This window comes from Pavona decussata, unplaced genomic scaffold, assembly GCF_977016875.1.
Source record: "Pavona decussata unplaced genomic scaffold, jaPavDecu1.1 SCAFFOLD_602, whole genome shotgun sequence".
Taxonomy (NCBI): domain Eukaryota; kingdom Metazoa; phylum Cnidaria; class Anthozoa; order Scleractinia; family Agariciidae; genus Pavona; species Pavona decussata.
Window position 1 is genome coordinate 2,767,040 of NW_028145860.1, and position 20,124 is coordinate 2,787,163.

The 20,124-nt window shown below is 39.0% G+C and overlaps 1 protein-coding gene across 3 annotated transcripts in view; it reads left to right on the forward strand.

Moving 5' to 3' along the window:
• Positions 1-20,124, forward strand: part of LOC146449381 (A disintegrin and metalloproteinase with thrombospondin motifs 1-like) — a 42,276-nt gene that overhangs the window by 21,036 nt on the left and 1,116 nt on the right. For all 3 annotated transcript variants that reach the window (XM_085101640.1, XM_085101641.1, XM_085101642.1), the window contains exons 15-31: positions 591-683; positions 2,410-2,549; positions 2,863-2,923; positions 4,663-4,741; positions 7,101-7,225; positions 8,834-8,954; positions 9,901-9,990; positions 11,192-11,364; positions 12,253-12,379; positions 12,893-13,016; positions 13,542-13,746; positions 14,542-14,698; positions 17,115-17,231; positions 18,082-18,207; positions 18,528-18,647; positions 18,813-19,079; positions 19,659-19,961. In XM_085101640.1, the coding sequence (XP_084957766.1) occupies positions 591-683; positions 2,410-2,549; positions 2,863-2,923; positions 4,663-4,741; positions 7,101-7,225; positions 8,834-8,954; positions 9,901-9,990; positions 11,192-11,364; positions 12,253-12,379; positions 12,893-13,016; positions 13,542-13,746; positions 14,542-14,698; positions 17,115-17,231; positions 18,082-18,207; positions 18,528-18,647; positions 18,813-19,079; positions 19,659-19,961 (2,428 nt within the window). The remainder of the gene's footprint in view (positions 1-590; positions 684-2,409; positions 2,550-2,862; positions 2,924-4,662; positions 4,742-7,100; positions 7,226-8,833; positions 8,955-9,900; positions 9,991-11,191; positions 11,365-12,252; positions 12,380-12,892; positions 13,017-13,541; positions 13,747-14,541; positions 14,699-17,114; positions 17,232-18,081; positions 18,208-18,527; positions 18,648-18,812; positions 19,080-19,658; positions 19,962-20,124) is intronic.

Below are 20,124 nucleotides of genomic sequence, written 5' to 3' on the forward strand. Positions count from 1 at the left end.
GTTGCATCGATTAATTTCTGCGTGTCTTCATGGGACGAAACACGTCACGTGGTACAAAATCGGATGATGCAGTCGTCCGAGCCCCAAAAATAAACAAAGAAGAACATATTACACCTTTTTCGAGCCTTAACTACAGTACAATTAAATAAATCAAGTTAACTAGGCAACGTGCAGATATTTGCCAGCAATCATGCCATGAACATCATGGTCGGTTTTGTTATTTCCCCAATACAGCTTGCGCATTTCAGATGTTAATCGAGGGGTTATATATAATATAAAGCCCTTACCAGCATACGGGTATATCGGATGATAAAAAATTTCTCAACATTTCACACGGTTGCCCTCGAAGCAAACGAGATGATTTTATTATTATTATTATAATTATTATTATTATTATTATTATTACTATTATTATTTTATTTATTATTATTATTATTTGACTCTCGTTCCGCTAATGCAATTCGCAACTGATGGTAAGAATTATGTTCACAAAGAACATAAACGACCCAACTCTGACAAGTTTCAATTTAGAGGAGTTACCTTTAATAATTTGATGCTAAATGGCTCATAAACATGTTAATACATTCCAGCACGAATGCGCTCATATAAAATGTATAAGAGGAGGAATAGTCCTTGGCAGAAACCTCGCTGCTATGGATGGAACGAGTTGTGGACATGGCAAGGTAGGCATACATGACGGCTTGACCACTTGTCGAGTAATTTGTTTGGCTACAGTAATTCGTCTAATAAACGCCCTGGGAACTTGCTTCCAATTAGGGATAGGGCTGAAGGCACGTACGGATATACAAGGCAGTTCACGCAATTGTATAGTTCTGACAGCGACACCTTTCTTTCGCGAAATTCAATGGATGGACCCAGAAATTATAAAAAGCGACTTGGAGGAAAAGAAACCGGTTTCTTTGATTCTAAATTACAATGATTGTACAATTAATTGGGGAGAAAAGTTGGCGTTTTAACACCCTGGCCCCAGTTGTTCAAAGGCCGGATAACTTTATAAATAAATAAAAAAATAAATAACTTTTATTTACCCTCGGCAGTGTTTATAGCACAAGTGCTAATGGGGCCGAGCATTAAACTTCATAAAGAAATAATACAAATTGAAAATAACATGGTTAAAAATCCCAACTGGCAGGAGGCAGACCAGCTGGCTATTTACAAGCGCCGCCGAGGAGTTGAACTTGGGGCTACCGAGAAACAACTCCAGCTAGCGGTCAGAGCGGGACTTGAACCCGGGACCTCCGGATTTCAAGTCCGGCGCCCTAACCACTCGACCACGCTGCCTCCTTCTCCGCTGGATAAGGCACTATTCGGGGTCTAAAATATACTTCACGTTAAACGTTGTCCAAGGTTTTCGTTCACTCCTAAACTTGACTGTGGTTAGAGTGTGCATATTCGCTTGTACACGATGAAATACTGAAATCTTTGCACAGATTGAAACTGTCGGATAGTGACTTATCCACTGGATAAAGTTATCCGGCCTTTGAACAACTGGGGCCTGGAGAAAAAATTCTCTTTGGGTACATTGTGGGATACAATGGCTTTTTCACACCAGAGACGGTTATAAATCTGAAACAGCTTATAGCTCCCTCACGGATATGATTGTTCGTCTTAATGTGAAAACGGGACGGTTATATATCATTCAATTCCTTTTTGTGTTCCTTTTCATTGGCCGAGAGCAAACCACGTGACCTAAAACTATCTGCCTACAAATAATAGCCTGCTCATGCGCAATACTGTCCAAATAATACTCTGCTCATGCGTAATTGAAACCACGCTGTTGTGCAAAAAATGGCAGATCGCTTCCCTGAGCTGTTGGAGAGTGATTTAAAATAATTATGAAAAACAAACTCGGTGATCGAATGATAAAACAAATATTGAACTCGGTTACTGCAAAATATCGTGATTTGTCAGTGTCTCGCAGATCAACTCAGCCGAGGGCTGGAGGGTGATGTTCTCGCCACTGACAAATCACGATATTTTGCTCAACCTCGTCAAATAATTGTTAATTGTGTGACGTTCCGCTTTCACACTGACGAATAAGTCGTCAGACCGGTTATCATAGTGACTTTAGCGTACCAACGGCCAATTCAAAGCAGGCTCCTTTTAGGCACGTTTTTAGCTCGTGATCATCGATTTTGTTTTGCATTGGATATGATTTGTACCGCCTGGTATGAATCTAGGAAACATAGGGAACCACAAAAGTATACAAATATCTTAATCGCTTTTCATTGAAAGAGGGAGAAGTAACCAAAAATGTCGATTAACCACTTGAAGTACAGTATGGATTCTAGAGGCCAAATCTGAAGAATTTTACCTATTTAACTTGTCTCTTGTTTGTACCCTTAAACGTACACTTTTTAAAAAACTTATTTCAACATTTTTTTTAAGTGGTGCATAAAGGGTAAATGTTCAAGTACGGGCATTGTGGTCAATATAGCGGGTGTTGGCTGGTCAAACTGGGGCAGTTATTCTCAGTGTACTCGTACTTGCGGAGGAGGTGTTCAACACAGGACAAGGAAATGCACCAGGTGAATCTCTTTACCTTGTTTTTAGTACGAAATTAACGCAAATGTTAGTTTCATTAGGCACTGACACCGATAACTACTTCAGTTGTCTAAGAAGAAACGTACCATTAATTATTTAGATATTTTTAAAAAATGCATTTAAAAAGGGGGATAATGAGTAAGTAGTTTCAAGAAATTTTGATGAAAACTTTCTGAATTCACATCGTTAAGATGTGATTCACTTCTAAGTTGTATCCAAGACACAGACAACTTCCGCGCCTTCTCGGGTTACCTATAAATAATAAATAATTTAGCATTATCTGTTCGTGTGTTCCAGTCCAGCTGGGTCGAAGTTCTGTAAAGGCGAACACCTCCAACACAGAATCTGTAATCCTCAGGTAAGTGTCCAGCGCAATTATTATCTGTTTTAAGGTGGCTTGCACCGGTTTCCAGCACTTATAATTTGATGGATCAATACCACCACTTTTTTCAAGTCGATATAACAATGGTATCAAACAAATGCCTAGTCCGTGGTGAACAGGTTATGGTCATTTTTCCGGCACCATAGGTTACCGTAACAACAATATAACCTGATAAAACACCACTCATTTAAGCTTAAAGTTGTTACAACTCAAAAACGAACTCAGTGACCTTAATTTCTCATCTTCGAACTGGAACTTATGACTGTGATCAGCCATGTCCAGATTCAACGTTTTGCAAAGTAAAAACACTTTAGTCGGAAGAGGTAACGAGGCAACTTAATAAATTAAAGTTTAACTCCATTTCCTGATGAAAAATAATAACTATAGTTCAACCTTTTCACAGACGTTTCTATTTGGTATTTACAACAGTTAACTTTGTGAAGGTGTGGTTGTTCAGTAGTGACCGCATCACACTTTCCAGCTAATAATAATAATAATAATAATAATAATAATAATAATAATAATAATAATAATAACAATAAAAATAATGGAAAATTTCTGGAAATGGAAAAATAATGACAACAGTATTATATGCATAACTTTGATCACAATAAAACTATGGTAAAATTAATTGATTGAAAAACTTAGACATGTAAATATGTGCTTTTGTTTCGAATACTTTTCGAACTGCATTCCCAACTTCCCTCAGTTATATGTGAGCGTCTGCGGTACTGGATTCTCCGCTATCAGCTAACATTTTGGCCGTTTCTCAGCTATATCAGTAAATTATGCCGGCTCTCAGTTAGCCTTTACTTCTCGTGTCTTTTCGCGGTTTTGTATCGTGTTAACGGTATCCTTCTCATCAGCCGAACAATGTCGAGTAACATACGAAGGTTTCCAAACAACTTTCGAGTGATGCTCATCTCTTTCAAGACGGAACCATCACTGCTTATCATCTTCTGATGGCCTCACATCTTTCAGAAACAACTTGTGAGGAGCTACAGTTTATCTTCGTTAGCAACTTATTCCAAACTTATTCTCCAGGCATTAACTACGCTGTTATTGGCAGTAAAATACTCATTAAACCCAGGCGAAGTATAGTCATCCCAGCCAACAGTTTTCTTACTGTTTTCAACTATCGACAAGAAAAAAACCTGTCATTTATTAGGTGATAATTGAAATTTTGGCCATTTCTCAGCTATTAGTTAACCCCATGCAGACCCTCGTGTATATAGGAACCGGCCACCTGTTAGAAAAACCAAAACACGACTTCAGCGATAACACTGCAATAGATCATGATCACATGAAAGAGACGGAGAAGTAGTAATAATACTCCAAGATTTAGTTCTAGTTGTCGTCTAGGCTTCTTTATGGCCCGATTAAAAGGGTTCAACATGCGTTCAACACTTTGTTGAGCCAAATTTTGGGGGCGTTTTTCAACTGGTCGTCCAACATTGTTGAAAGCGTAAAAAATGTTGAGAGCTTGTTGAAAGTGCGTTGAATCAAATTTAAATCGGTTTAAACTTTCATTCAACATACAACATTTCCTTTCTTCTCGAAAATGTTGAATGGTGCTGAAGCGGTTTGAACACTACGTTCAACATTTCTCCAAGATTTACCCAGCAACCGTTCAACTTTTGTTGAACGAATGTTGGTCACTGAAATGTTGAAACCGTTTAAGCCTTTATGTGACTTTACCTCACCTCGATTGATAGGCGTGTCCAGCGGGATCCAGAAGGTTCAGGGACCAGCAGTGTGACGAAAGGCAACAGGGATCGTCGTTTTACGGCAACCGTAAGTTACCAGTGGCATAGCAATCCCTGTATAAGGTATATATAGGTATTATAAGAATAAGATGATCGTTTGCCATAATAAAATTTGCTCTCCCTTTAACTTCTTTAAATAGAAAAATACCGCAGTTCAAATGTGTGTTCATGTATTCATATTAATTTAACTTCTTTATTAAAAATGTTGTCAACCGCAAACATCGAACGCGCGCAATAGCAGTTACCCAAAGGGCTATTTTTTTTTTAAATTTAAATTTACGTAATATCTCAAACACGGGAAGGTGTGTTTTATCAGATATCCAAACACTGAGAAGTAGGTTGAAAAAAACAGGCGCAGCCGAGTTCTTTTAAACGACTTCGAGGTGTTTGAATATCTGATGAAACACACTTTCGAGTGTTTGATATGGTTTTTTTTAATCATCAATAATTCTTGGAGAAATTCCAGGCTAAAGTTGGCAAAATTTTATGGTAATGAGGAACACATATCCAAACCACGGTCACAGTAGTGATTCTCTTGATGAATTATTAATGATTTAAGAAAGAACAGGGAAACAACTGCCAAGTAATTTTGACCGTCGTATGTACGTTATAATAACATGACTCCGAAAATGGTTAACAAAGTTGGTTTTTAAGATGGTCTTTTCAAAAGCAGGATGCCCGAGGAGTAGTTCTAAAAATCAAATCGTGCTGCTTCGCCGGAACCTGGTTAAAGTGCAAAACCGGAGCCAATTTAATAATACTTTTCAGTACACTTTCGGTTTACAAGTTAAACCCCTGTTTTAACATGCGCACACAAAAGAGAACTCAATAAAGAGTTCACAAACTAGTTTAACGATCATCGTTTAAGTCTTGTAAAAATATTAATTGAACTCATTTTCTTCATATGCGTGTAATTATTAGGGTCTAGATACACAGTTAGCTGCAAGTACAAAAGTTTTATTGAATACGGTCATGTATGTATTTATGGTCAGCCGCGTGTTGTCTGTAAAATGAAAATGGTGATACGAGTTTAACTTTATGTGGCCTTTGGCGAATTCAGAATTATTATTACGTGGCCATTTTACATAAGATCTGATCAGTTGTATTTTGCAGCTGAGGTCGCGTTCGATTAACCCTATTCCGGAATAGGAATGCATTCAATGATGACACGAAATCCCTCGTATATTAGGGGTATTTGGAACTGCTGGAGTACAAAATAGAAATGTCTTCCCAAATTTACTTAAAAAGAGAAATCTGGCAGCTATTCCGCTTATTCTTATACCGGAATACGGTCAATCGATCGCAACCAATATAAAATGGCCGTAATAAAGAGGTGACTGCAAAACAGCGGTTAAAAAATCGAGCCTTTCTTACTTCATTTTCGTACAAAAATAAAAGAGTGAGTCCCTGCACCCCTCCTTCAATTTTATCGGGACGTCAGAAGCACCCAACAAAAAAATTTATATAAAAAAAATTCAAGTGTTGGTTTCTGATTTCCAAGACCGTTTTTGGACTCCTAAAACGGATATTTGTTTGTATTGTATTCTTGTATTTCTTATTTACTCCACATGATCTTATTATATCAGGTTACAGTACATAACAAAGGAGTAGAGAAGGGCATAATATAGTTAGCTAATTGTATGGCTTTAAAATTACGTTAACATATTTAGAATAAAAGTGGAAGAAAAAAGAGAACTTATCATAAATAGAGGAGAAGAGAGACAAATCGTTTTACAAGGTCGTGTAGCAGTGATTAATACTGAGCAAAATAATACTGGAAGAGAGATCGTTTAAATAGTTGTTTTGTTGGTTTTTGACGAACAGATATAGGAATATCATTCCAGTCATAGCATCCAATAATTGTTGGGCAAAATTTCCTAATATTTATTCTGAACGGACTACGATTCAGATGTTGTAGGGAAGCAATTCGAGTAGCGTAATTATTTGTTTAAGGTAATACAGTTTGATGTGTGGATTCTTCAGCTGAATTCTTCAATTGAAGTAAATGTTAGCGAACAGACACCCATCCCCGAATTTACAAGCTGCCGTTTTGGTTTCCAAAAAAACGTACCTAGCTTAGCCTTATTTACTACTCGAAACGATATTTCGTTGCCTTGAAAACGAAAGGAATCAGTTGTTCCATGTATCAAAAGTCTGAGGCAACATTTACCCAATAAAAATGCTAGTTTTCATTTCAATTATGTCCCAATTTCAGAGAATTTCTGAGATGATTAAAAACTTCCAAACAAACGAACCACCGAGAACTCTTGGGTGCTTCCGAGATGTACCAACGCGCAGACGTAAGACAGCGTTCCCGCACCCATATATTAAATGAGCGAACAATCAGTATCTCGTAACCAGCGCTTAACTATGTGCTTTACTTACAGCTACCTGCTGGAACTTGCTCTGCCGAAGCGGAAATCTGGTGAGGAATAAAGGACGCCCGGTGGATGGAAGCAGATGCACACATCATGTAAAGGACTACAGCGTTTGTATCCATGGAAGTTGCAGAGTAAGTGCTGACTTCTTGGTTTACTTCGCTCGCGTCTTCAATGCCCAGATGCATTAACTCTAATATGTGGGTATGTGTCACTCCAAAGTTCATCTGGCGGTTTGGTCCCAAACTGAAATAGAATTTGTCATTCCAATTAGGTCTAGAACTGAGTATGGTTTTGCCACACCCTAAGGACACAGCGGCAAAATGAGTACGCATGCTCTTCACGCGTGAGCAATCTTACTCGGCAAAATGGCGGCATTTTTAAAATTCCCATTGTTTGTTCTCATTTCGCGTGGATAAGCCCAGGAAAGGTTCCTTCGAACTTCCTCCATCACATATCTTATTAAACAACAAAAAATAATGTGGTGACAGGTGCGAATTTGGCGATTGAAGTGGAGCATTCGTAATCAATTCACGCTTGAATAACAAATCTGCGGAGCATCCGCGCTCATTTTGTCGCTGTGTGCACCCTAAGGAGTACACCCAGGGCATACGTAGAACTATGATGCTCTTTTCAGAATATCCCGCGTTGTAATGTGATGACGATTAATAATAATTTCTACTTGCTGATTAATGACTGTCTGTTAAGGACGGTGCCTCCTAATACAGAGGTATTCTTACGCAGTTTATGACTATGCAGCAAAAACAAATGTTAGTAAGGGCTATTGAAATCCAAAAAGAAAATTGGAAAAAACATTTTTTCAGGGAAAATTAAGGAACAATAATTCTAAAAAGCGCTAAAGTGCAAAACAATTTTCGGCATTGTTTCCCAAAATTAAGCGTTAATTTCTCCCAAAAACACGAGGTTACCAAGACACCCGACTCTCTCGTACTAACCCGAGATGCGCAGAACTTATGCGCAGTGGCAAAAGGAGGCACCGTCCTTAAAGGGCAATTGACACTCTTCTGCGCATGTTCGGCGATTTCATTTCTGATCCGACGGAACAGTTTTCAAAGTAGGCATCTGCGAGGAAAATCTTTTTCCATCCACCTTGTGAGGCTTGTAGAAGTGAAAAACCGATATCGAGGAACTGTTTGGTCATTTGTGAGGGATTGAAATCGCATATTTTGTATTTTTATTTGAATATCGTCGAGAAAATCGATGTCCTCGAGAGGAGGTATTCAAACCGGCTCTGGACGAAAGCTCCTGTCGCCTCGTAGCCGCTTTGTTTCAAAAGAAAAGAAGAAAAAAAACGAAGAAAAGATGGCAGGACGAGCATCGGAAACTTTATGTTGCTGCCGATGTACACACCAGTTGGAAGAAAGTAAAGTGTATGTGCTTGTATTCCACGGACACGGCCTTTGCACATCTTTTAAAACATAAATATCTTACAAATACAAAAGGTTAAAGGCCAAACAAAGAGGTTTTGGAACGCACGTGAAAACTTCAGACTGCCTGTGGTTAGCGCTGCCGCGCAGTGTTGATTATTATGATTTCCTATTGGCTAAAAAATTGTTGTCAATCAAGATCGCACATGCGCGTTATCGTGACAAAGGCCCTTTAAGTAAATAAAATCACAGCATCATCGTCATCATCATTTTCTTGGTCATTTCAAAGATCACCATCGCCATTACAACCCTATCACAGTAATACCTAATAAATATTCTCTTTTTTACTAACAGCCAGTTGGGTGTGATCACGTGCTACATAGTAGAATAACGTTTGATTTATGCGGTGTGTGTGGAGGAAATGGAACATGCAAACGGATTGAAGACACGTATACTGGTAACCCAAATGAGATCGGTAAGAGAAATACGAGTGCATAAATACATGGCTGCTAAAAGATACAGATATCTTCGACATCCAACTCGTTTTAAAAATAGACCTAACTGTTAGTACTTGTTTTCCCCATGCAATTCCTCAGGGAATTTCTTTAATGTTGCACTATGAAAATGTATCCCCTCGAGCGGTAAGAAAAAAGAAACACTCAGGAAATAATTCACAGAAAATGGTGATGAAAGAGTTATATTGATCTTTACGCTTATTTAATAGATGGGAAGATAAATTGTAAGCCAGTTAGTTTAGCATTCAAGCGAAGTTAGCTATGCACAAAAAGTAATCTGTCACGTGATTATTAAAAAAAATGTAGTAACCAAAAGAAACCGACGACTTTCCGAATGCTGTCGTTCTTTTAACGTAAATTTCCAGAGGGTTGCACTAACTTTACTATTTTAGTTTAAATTTAATACATGTAATAGAAAATGAAGTATAAGAGGAGCTATTTATTAAGGAAAAAATAAACTTTTAGAGATGGCCTATTAACAATTTCAGTTATTAGAAAGTAAAATTTCGAGAGGAAACGTCCACTGAATTTTCAAAAAAGGAAGGAATGGAACGAAAGAAGAGAAAAGAAAACTACAGGGAGGGGGGGGGGTAGTGCGCAAGGACAAGGTACCTCCTAATTCCTCTAATCCATCACTTCTGGGGGTGAGGGACGGGGATATCACATACATTTTTGGGCTTTTGTTATTGCCGACTATCACGCAAATTTGCAAAACGTTTCCCCGTCTCAGTCTACTTTCCGCTAACTCACAAAGGCCCGTTTACTAAAACGGCAACCTCCTTCGACCCCTAGTTGCCATCTTTCTTCTCTTGTGAGTCTCACCTACTGTCTTACCCCTCCCCAAATACACCAAAGTTCAACCTTGATTTGTGTTTCTTTTCCTCCACGGGACCAAACTAACTACAGGACCTGACAATGCTGGCTTGATCGCTGAGCTTTTACCTGGAACTTATAATGCAGGCTTTGATGTGATTGCATTTACACCAAACGTTCTTGGTAAGTCACATTGCATCTTTTGTTTGCCTGTATTTTTCTTTCTTTTTCTTTCTGTAGCTTGTTTGTTTGTTTCTTTCTTGTGGTGTTTATGGTGGTTTTAACTTTTGAACATATGGATGTAATCCCCATTCAAATGAAAACTGCCGTAGCAGTCCTTCATATCCCAATAATATGACCCTAGTTTTTAAAATTACATGGTTTCACTTTTTAACATCGATAAATTGGCTTGGGGCAAATATGGACTAAATTCAACCTCCTCTTAACTCGTGGACTATTTCTGTTTTGCATTTGTAATGGGCTAGCGGTTATGACATCAAGAGGGGCGGAGGACGATCGATCGGATCGAGGGAATACGCAGTTAAACGCGCAACCGTATGTCGTTTAGTCAATTTCAACAATAATCTTCTTTCCTCACTTTGTATTTTTCAATTGATAAATGATGGCCACCCAAAGTAGTTTAGCTTCGTAGTTATTTTGCGTGTCCAGTTACTGTATGCATTTATTTTATATATGTATGTTTTTATTCATTTAAGGTGGCTCTATACCATTTCTTCAGTTTTCGCTAGCAGTGATATATATATTTTTCTTCATTGTCTGGTTCATTCAGCCCTGTGAAACTATCTGGGTTCAAACATAGTTTCCAGTACCTAAGTCCTTATGCTTTGCTAAAAACACCGTACGCGTCACAACTGGTAAACCCCGTTTCCATGTCAACCAGCGGATGATACATCTTTTGATTCCTTCACTCCTAGCTAGTTTCAAAACGGGTTTGTTCGAATTTCCCGCGGTAAAATTTCGCTATTTTTTGTGTAAAGAAGAGAAAAACTCCAAAAAATCTCTTCGTAAAGTCAACCAAATTCTGTACATACCTTTGGCCAATTTCTGCAATTTTCGTTTTTGCCATTTATTGCAGCCGCCCATGTATAATTCTCCCTAGGATTTTTTGGAGTACAAATACCATCTAAATCCTAACATTGAGCCAATTTTTAGAAAAAATTCACTGTGGTGAACTCGTTAACTGAATAGCCTTACTTTTCAGGCTAAAACTGGCCTTGTTTAGCGCGCCAGCATAATGAAAATTCACGTATCAGTTAGAAATGCGCGCGCTCGCGCCATTTAAGTATCCAGTCGCCGCGCGCCTAACTGTATGGAGTCACCTTAAGTTACAGTACAAACTCAATGTTGTTGTTGTTATTTACAGGCGTACAGGATGCTCAAGGAAACTATTTAGTCGGTGGTCATTTGGGCGGGGATCAAACCAAAGAAGCCGCCGGTACTGTGATAACGTATCGACGTCGGATGAGGAGAGGAAAATCAAGAGATTGGCTACAGATTGCGAATGTGAATCCCACAAACGCTCTCCTCAAGGTCGTGGTGAGTAAGAAACATAACTCTAAATAAATAAATAAATGAATCGACTTTGTATAACGAGGGTGACACTAAACATTCTGTTACGACTGACAAACCTGTGGCCCTCAGATAACCAGATCAACTTGGAATTTGGAAATGTTGGTTTTTGAGACGGGAAAACTGGAGTACGCGGACAAAAACCTCTCGGAGCAAGAACGCAAACCAGCAATAAACTCAACCCAGGAACGTCGCCGAGTGTGGGAATCGAGCCCGGGACACATTGGTGGGAGGCGACCACTACACCATCCCTACCCCCCTCCAGTCCCCTCTAAGAAACGATTAGAGCCAAAACGGTATTTGGGAAGAGACAAATTAAACACATTTACCTATATCAACTCAGTTAATTTACGTATTCAGTTTACAACTCTAATCTCCATTTAAAATTTGATAACCTACTTTTCTTGAGTAATCGTACCCATAGCTATAACACCAGGCATGCATTTTCTTTTAGCTTACCATGTTGGAAACATGAAAAATCAGACAATTTTCTGTTTTGTTTAAAGTCCAAAAGTTTTTTAATACCCTTCGTTCTGTGATCAGAAGCTCTACATCTCTCTTTCTTATTTTAAAGAATTATCAATTGTTTGAAATACAATTTGTTCTCCGATCTAATGCCTGTAGCCCATCCATAATTAAAGTAACTGTTTGATCAGTTGGGTAGTAATAAGGTCTATTTTGTGTTACTTCCCGAGTGAAACTGATGATCTCGTTGTCCTGTCTGGTAAATTTTTATTCCCATTTGGTATGAATGGAAAGGATCAACGTTTTACTAATAGCTACGCCATGCGCACCACTTTTTGATGGGAATGATGGAAAGATGAGAATTTTACTCACATTCTTTCTATTTGTTAGTACATTAAAACGAAAGCTACCTCAAATCCCGGAGTAAAGTACCAGTACTTGGACCCCGTCAGTCCTGGAGATATCTTTGAGTGGGTTGTCGGCAATTGGTCGAGCTGCTCTAAAACCTGTGCATCAGGTAAGATTTAAAGCTACTGAAAAACTTCGATATTAAGGAAGTGTAATTTGGGAGATAGCTCCTCGATTTGATAATAACAGATTTGATAATCTATTTTTCTTGAGTAATCATACCCATAGCTATAACGCCAGGCATTCATTTTCCTTTAGCTTACCATGTTGCAGAACAAATATGAGACAATTTTCTGTTTTCTTTCAAGTCCCAAAGTCTTTCAATACTTGAATGTAAATATATGAAACATATAAAGGGTCAATTGTTAGATGCCCCGCTGAGTCACACAAGAATTTTTGCCGGATTAAGAATGTATGCCCAGAGTTCAAAATCCTCAACACCTGTTTGAGATGGACTCCATTTAGATAACAAGCCTTCATCTTTTCAATGTAATCCTTCTATAAGGGTACAACACTCTACTCCGCAGTTACCACAAGAAAGCTTTATCCAGAATTTTAACTACTAGAGAACTAAAATAATAGTGTGATTTGGAGGTGCAGCTTTTTATGGTCTATTTTTCAGGTACCAGAACACGAAGCCGACAGTGTATAAGGCAAGCTAACCAAAGTCCCGCGAGTGACGCCGCGTGTCCAAGACCAATACCGCCAACTATTGAACCGTGTAACACTCAACCGTGCGAAGCAAAGTAAGACTTATTTTCATATCTGGATTAGTTTATCCAAGTTTGTCTCTAAAACAAATTGTGAGGACAAAGGTCATTTAGTGTGTATTTATTATGTATAACCAGGACGCTCGTTCTAAACGAACATGATTAAATTTTAAAGCTACATTGGAAAAACAAATTTATTTTATTTGTACGAAGAAAATAGGCTGTAATACTACCAATTTGCGTTAGTTTAACATTTCGATTACGCCACATGTAAAATGTAATTAGAAGTTACGTTAAAACCAAAAAGAAAAGTCTGGGAAAAATGTTATCCTGTTCTATGCAATCTATAAATATTTTGTGTCATCGATATTTTCTATCCACAATTTAACCCTTACGAGTTTCTGATGGCCTTTCTCCCCTACTGCGTTATAAGAAGTTGACTGATCTGATGATAATAATGATGATGATGATGATGATGATGATGATGATGATGATGATGATGATGATGATGATGATGATGATGATGATTATTTATTTATTTATTTTATTTTATTTTTTCAGGTGGACTTTTTCGAAGTGGACGGTTTGTTCAAAGACGTGTGGCTTGGGCATCCAAACCCGTACACTGAAGTGCCTAGAGAAAGTTAATGAAGACCATTTCAGAGAGACTGATTCCTGTGCAGATCCAAAACCCACCGATCCTACTCAACACGATTGCAATAATTACCCATGCCCTACCCAATGGAAACCAGAACAATGGTCTGAGGTAAGCCGTCACTCCGCCGTTTTCAATTGAAACTCGTGAAACAAAAACCAAAGTTATCTTTCTATCCAGTCACCACACACCCGCATCATTAGTCACTGTCAAGGCCAACACATCATCATGACCATCATCATCAAAGGCAAAGTCATAAACACCGAAAATTACACCTTATTTAACGTTGAGTTGTCAGATCAGACGTCAGGCTAATATGAGTTTCAAAGAATCTGAGCACAGCTGTCGAGGGAAAGCAAGCAAAGAGTAAGCAAAGGGTTTTTGTAAATTCGTCCTCCGATTCATCTTTGTGCTTGGATGCAACTTCAAACTTGGACAAAAGGACTAAAGCGACATCATTAGTGAATCTGGTTCTGTTCTGCGGAGACCCATCATGATGACTCATGACGTATAAGTCAAGCAATTGTATCGCTGGACTGCTTCGTAATGTAAGATCTACACTGAATGCCAACCTACCCTCTGACTAGGGCTAAAGAACAATTCTGTGTATTTTTTAGACGCTAGTTAATCAGTTGTCTAACTGAATCTCCCGTAATCCTCATGTACATTTACTTTAAAGACTGCATATTAACAAAAGAAGTGCGAAGGCTCTTTTTCAAATCGCTTGAAGTTCAGACGTCGTCAATATTATCATTCCTAGCTTTTTTATTGCAAATTGTAAATGATTTTGTGCATGCAGCAAGCAAAAAAATGCTCTAGAACTCATCTAGTTTTTGTTTGTTTGTTTGTTGTTGTTGTTGTTGTTGTTTTTGTTTTTTAACCTGTGACCGTGTTTCTCCTTTACAGTGCTCAGCGAAGTGCGCGGTAGGAACAAGACAAAGAACTATATTATGTTCTCGAATCGACGCAGCTGGAATGCTGACTACTATCGATGATGAGTTTTGTCGACACCTTGACAAACCTGCTTCTGAAGGAAAGTGCAACGAAGATGACCCTTGTGGACGTAAGTTATTTTGTTTATGTAATAAATGAATGTAAATAATGTAAATGAATGATCGAGAAGTACCTTTTCCGACCCTTGTGTTTATCGCCGTCTTTCAATAACATGGGAACCCTGGACTTCAAAACCCATCTAATATTTTGCGTTTTTTACTGCCATAAATCATAATTACGGCGACAAGTGCGTGATCATTTCTTACTGCTGGGCCAAACGGCTTTGTTTTCTATGGGGGCCACTGTATTGATTGACGTCAATAAAAAATGTAACAACTGGTTGAATCTTTAACTTCAGAGTGAGAATGTTATTGAAAGACCGCAATCACACGTTAAAGGGATACTCTAGACCCCAAAACAACTTTCGCTTAAAAGGTAGCATTTGGACTATAATAAAGGGTAAACGGCACAAAAAGTACAAAAGAAAAATGTAAAAGGCCGAAAATTGCCGGAGAAAGGGGAAATTTTCCCCTTTTTGAAGACCGGAAGTAAAAATCGTCTTTAGTGGAGCACGTGATCGATGACGTATAATGAAGAACCGCTCTTGTTTACAACACTGAAGAGGATATGGATTCTGGGGATTAGCGTAGTTATTTTGCTTGTTTTTCTTCTGAAAAAAATAGTACAATCGAAATTGCCGACGGAGCTATGTTAGCAGAGCTATGAGGGCGCTCTGTCGTATGTGTTTAGCCGTGAAACAGCGAAGTGAACTCGGTTACGGACTCTACAAAACGAGTGCGAAGAGGTGTTTAAGAGCGGATTGGTAAGCGACTAGTTATGCATTCTATCGCAAATTCGGTGTATTTCACATCCGCAATGAGATTTCATTGGCGATTGAATACGTTTTGAGTAGCATTAAAGTTTCCTTTTTATGGTACGGCGTTGTTATTTGAAATCCAGTTTAGTTACATTTTTAAAAAAAATCCACGTAAATTTTACCCCGGGAGGCCTGTTAGAGACCAGTAGAGACACAGCGTACAAAGCTCAGCGAAAGCTTGGAGATGTGGGCAGCTTTCATTATAACGATTCACACTTTACAGGAGCGGTACCTGTACAAACAGCAATACTACGACGAAGTCTAAGCCCATAAATAAATCCGGAAGTCATTGTGTTGTGCTGGGACTTTTGGGGCATTAAACGAGTTTTTACCTTTCCTTCCATATTGCGTATTGCGTTCTACCGCATTCGAGCTCACTTTACAGGGATTTTTTCCCGGCTAAGTAATGATACCGGCAATTTTTCATTATTTTCCATTTTAAAGCAAAATAAGGCCTTTACCTTTGATATTATGCTGATTTAGAAAACGGTGTTCACCTTTGTTGGTCATTTTGCCCTGTCGCGCCACGTATACAGCGAATATATTACATATGACAGTCGCGTACCTGAACTGAAATAACTGCGAAATAACTATTGAAATAACTGCGATACTACGCGTGTTCGAAAGGTAAGCTTAAGTATCATTATCGGCTAATGCTAGTTTTCTTCAGACTGCACTGCAATAACAATTTCTTATTATTTTTCAAACATACAGTGAACCCTAGCTAGTTCTGGTGGAGTAGCTTGTTTTGTAATCTGTCTGGCGCGAGCGGCTTTATTGGACGTGCTGTCCTCCACCGGGCCTATGCTCTTATTTTCGGATAGTCCTTCTTTAAAACAAGGTTGAAATGGCGTTTTGTGAGCTTTTCATCTTTCCACAGACACAGCTGTGATAATTTGTGGTTGAGAACAGTCTTCAGAAAAGTGAGCAGAGGTCGTGGGGTTAGCAAACAAATCGAATCGCGTGTGTCCGATCCACCCGTACAAAACCCGAAAGAAATGCGAATTTTTAAGACCTTCACCGTTGTTACTAGAATTAAGCATCAAGCAACCATAAATCGATACGGTATTATTGAATTTTCCTCAAATCACGAACTATACATTTTATTTTGGAATTTTAAAATCAAGCCATTTACCGAATCTTGCTAATGAAATTCAGGGGAATCTAACCGGAAAAGGTTTGGCGAGTTCTTCTTTCTACGTCATTTCCGGTTTTCGGCCCAAGCGCTGCTTCGAATCCCGTGATGAGAAACTTTTCGCTTTTCTAGGCAAAATAGCGGAGATCGAACTCCAATTTTGGTAAATATCTTTTATTTGGGTCATAAGCTTTCTGAATTTGGAAAGTTGTTTTGGGGTCTAGAGTATCCCTTTAAGATTTCATCCACAGACTCGAGCTACAACTTCCTATAACGCATTACGAACAGCACCTCAGGAATTTACTGCTCAGTCGGGCATTTGATTGGTCTCACTTTCTAACGTAAGAATACATTGACTCAAAAGTCAGAAATACAGCGCGTCAGACGACTCTAGACTTTACTCTGCTGGGAACTGAACTTACGAATCCTACTACAAAAGTCCTCGTTTCTTATTTACAATTGTTCTTGTCTCAGCGCGACCGCCAACCTGCCCTGCCGATCATCTCTGTTCTAATGGAGGCCAGTGCAAATCAGACCCTTCAGGATACAAGTGCAACTGTGACCGAGGATTTCCTGGCGAGGAGTGTGAGAGTAAGCAAAACATTTTGAAACTTGGGTTGATATTTAAAGGAAAAAGACATAGATGGCAGATGCCAAGGTGTAATTCAGCGCCTCGGACTTTCTCTCTGAGAAAGGTAGTTTGAGCCTGACTTGTTCACCTAGAAAAGAGGCGTTTGCTCTGCCCAGGTTCATGAACAAAACTTTAGTTAATGAAGATTAAACGATCTAGTTTTCGTTGAAACAATTGCTTGTAATTGGTTATATGTATAATTACAATTTAAGTGGTTTTATAGCAACGTATTTAATGGGTTTCTTAATCTGTATCAATGCAACTCATCCTTTTGGATCGGAATATGTATGTCAAGCAATGGATAAGAAAATATCAAAGATAAATGGACCAAGCTAATCAATAGCATATAAACAAAATTAAAAAAAATTGCATGAAACACTAGATAGACCTCTTCCCACGTTTTGATACCGAGACTGCAATGCTATTGAGAAAGTATCCACTTCTTTCTCTACCAAGGAAGCATGAACCGTACGGTAAAGCTTTAAACAAAATTTGGGCTTACACCTATTATGGACTTGCCAAACATTACATCCTGAGAGAAATAGAAAATTTAATTTCTTATACATAAAAGTGGGGATGCTTCTCGCTATCTTCCCTTCATTGTTTTGAGCACAATATTCTATCGCACCTGGTTAGGCTGTTGGCCTCAGATTCGACTAATCTAAAAGTCTATAGCGCGAGCGTGATCGCAGCCATTGCGATAATTCGTTAACCAAGAAATTCTGCACCACTCTGCCTTGCTAGAACGAGTTACGACGTCATGGAATCGTTAGGGCAGTCTAAAACAACGCTTCGCCTTTTTTCTTTCAGTAAAATTAAACCCATGTGATAATAATCCTTGTTTGAATGGAGGTGTCTGCTCACCCGGGATCGTCGGTCACCATTTTGACCACACTTGCCAGTGCACGGAGCGCTTCACTGGTAGAAACTGCGAAAGTAAGTCACGTTTCGTCTTTTGGTTCACTTTGCTTAGTGTAGAATAATCGTGGTAAGACAAGGAAGGAACGAAGGCAGGCAGGCAGGCAGGCAGGAAGGAAGGAAGGAAGGAAGGAAGGAAGGAAGGAAGGAAGGAGGGAGGGAGGGAGGGAGGGAGGGAGGGAGGGAGGGAGGGAGGGAAGGAAGGAAGGAAGGAAGGAAGGAAGGAAGGAAGGAAGGAAGGAAGGAAGGAAGGAAGGAAGGAAGGAAGGAAGGAAGGAAGGAACAATCAAATATTCATATTAAAAAGTGAAGAATAAATCTGTTCTTGTCGATTGCAGCTGCGATTACAGCCTGTATGAGCAGCCCGTGTTTAAATGGCGCTGCTTGCGCTGATAATGGTAGCTACAACCAATACACCTGCACGTGTCTGGAAGGATTTCATGGGAAGCGGTGTCAAGGTAAGCGTCTCACTATAACCATTAACCAACTAACCCGGTGTATCACGTTTTCTTCGATTCTCTTTGTCCAAACAGAGCCTGAGTGATTCAGATCTCGGTAAATTTTTTACTCTTCCCCGTTTATTTCTGACCAGATTGTCATTTTTTTTTTCTTTTGTTTCTTAGTTCCAGAATTCCACGGAATTGGATGTTTTGTTTACAAGAAGAAAGTGATACTCGAAGTAGAGGAACTGAAGGACCAACTCGTCACAGTTGCAAAGTGCGCGGAGCATGTCCATATGAAAGGATACAAATTCTTTGCTCTGGGATTGAATGGAAAGTGCTTCTCTGGGCCCAGCGCTGGTGTGAATTACTTCAGGTATGGTGCAACAGCAAAGGCAAAGTGTGCTAATGGAGTTGGAAAACAAGGAGCTGCGTTTGCTTACACGTTTGGTGAGTTAATGTAAACTTCAATGATATTGACCAAGGATGAAGTCCAGGATGTGGAAATGTATATACAGAGTTATTATTAGTTTTTGTACATTTGAAGAAGAAAAACGAAGAAGGACAATCACCCGAGTGTTGGGGAAAAGTGAACCGCTCGGATGATCTGGGACCCTACAATTCACTGGGTCCTTGAACTATTTTATGTCTACAAGGCTTCTCAACAGAGATTTAAGTTTCATTAATTTACAAAGCTAAATTTTAAAACCTGTCTAATTGTATGGAACGTGTTAGCAGTTTCATTTAATACCGCCACACTGTCTAGTTCCGGGCAGTTAACCCTTCCAGCATCTAACTGACCAGGGTCTAATTTCTCCTTGCAATATCACTACTTGACTAGACAAAAAGGTTGTGAGAATAAAAGATTACGAAAGACAATTTATCTTGATGTTTAGAGAAAATTCTCACACATAACCCCATAAGAAAGATAAGAGAACAGGACGAATATGCCCACATGTTAACATTTTAATTTGGGTATAGAGATTAAAACCTCTTCTAATCTTCTCTTTGATAAATGGTTTTTGTCAGATCCTCTTCCAGCCTACGAGCAAGTTGGATGTTTCAAAGCTCAGCAGGGAAAAAAGAAGAAAGCTTTCAAAATCAAGTACATGGACTTTAGAAAACAGTTTAACAGCCAAGATACAAAAACCACAGTTGAGCAGTGCCTACGGGTCGCTATTGGCAAAGGATTCAAGTATTTCGCTATACGGGACAGGGCCACTTGTTGGTCTGATAAGAACGCAGCTGCGAACTACAACAAATACGGATCTTCTAACGAATGCAAAGACGGAGTGGGATTGAAAAATTCCATTATGGTATATAAGACTAAAGGTAGGAATGAAGCCTTGTAATTATAAGTGGGATTTTTCAACAGCCACTTTTCCTCGGAGGGGGAGAATCCCATAATTAAGCAACGGAGAGTGCTCGTCGTACCTTTCAGGGGTGATCATTCATATTATTTAAGATTTGACCGTTGAATAATACAAACTGTACA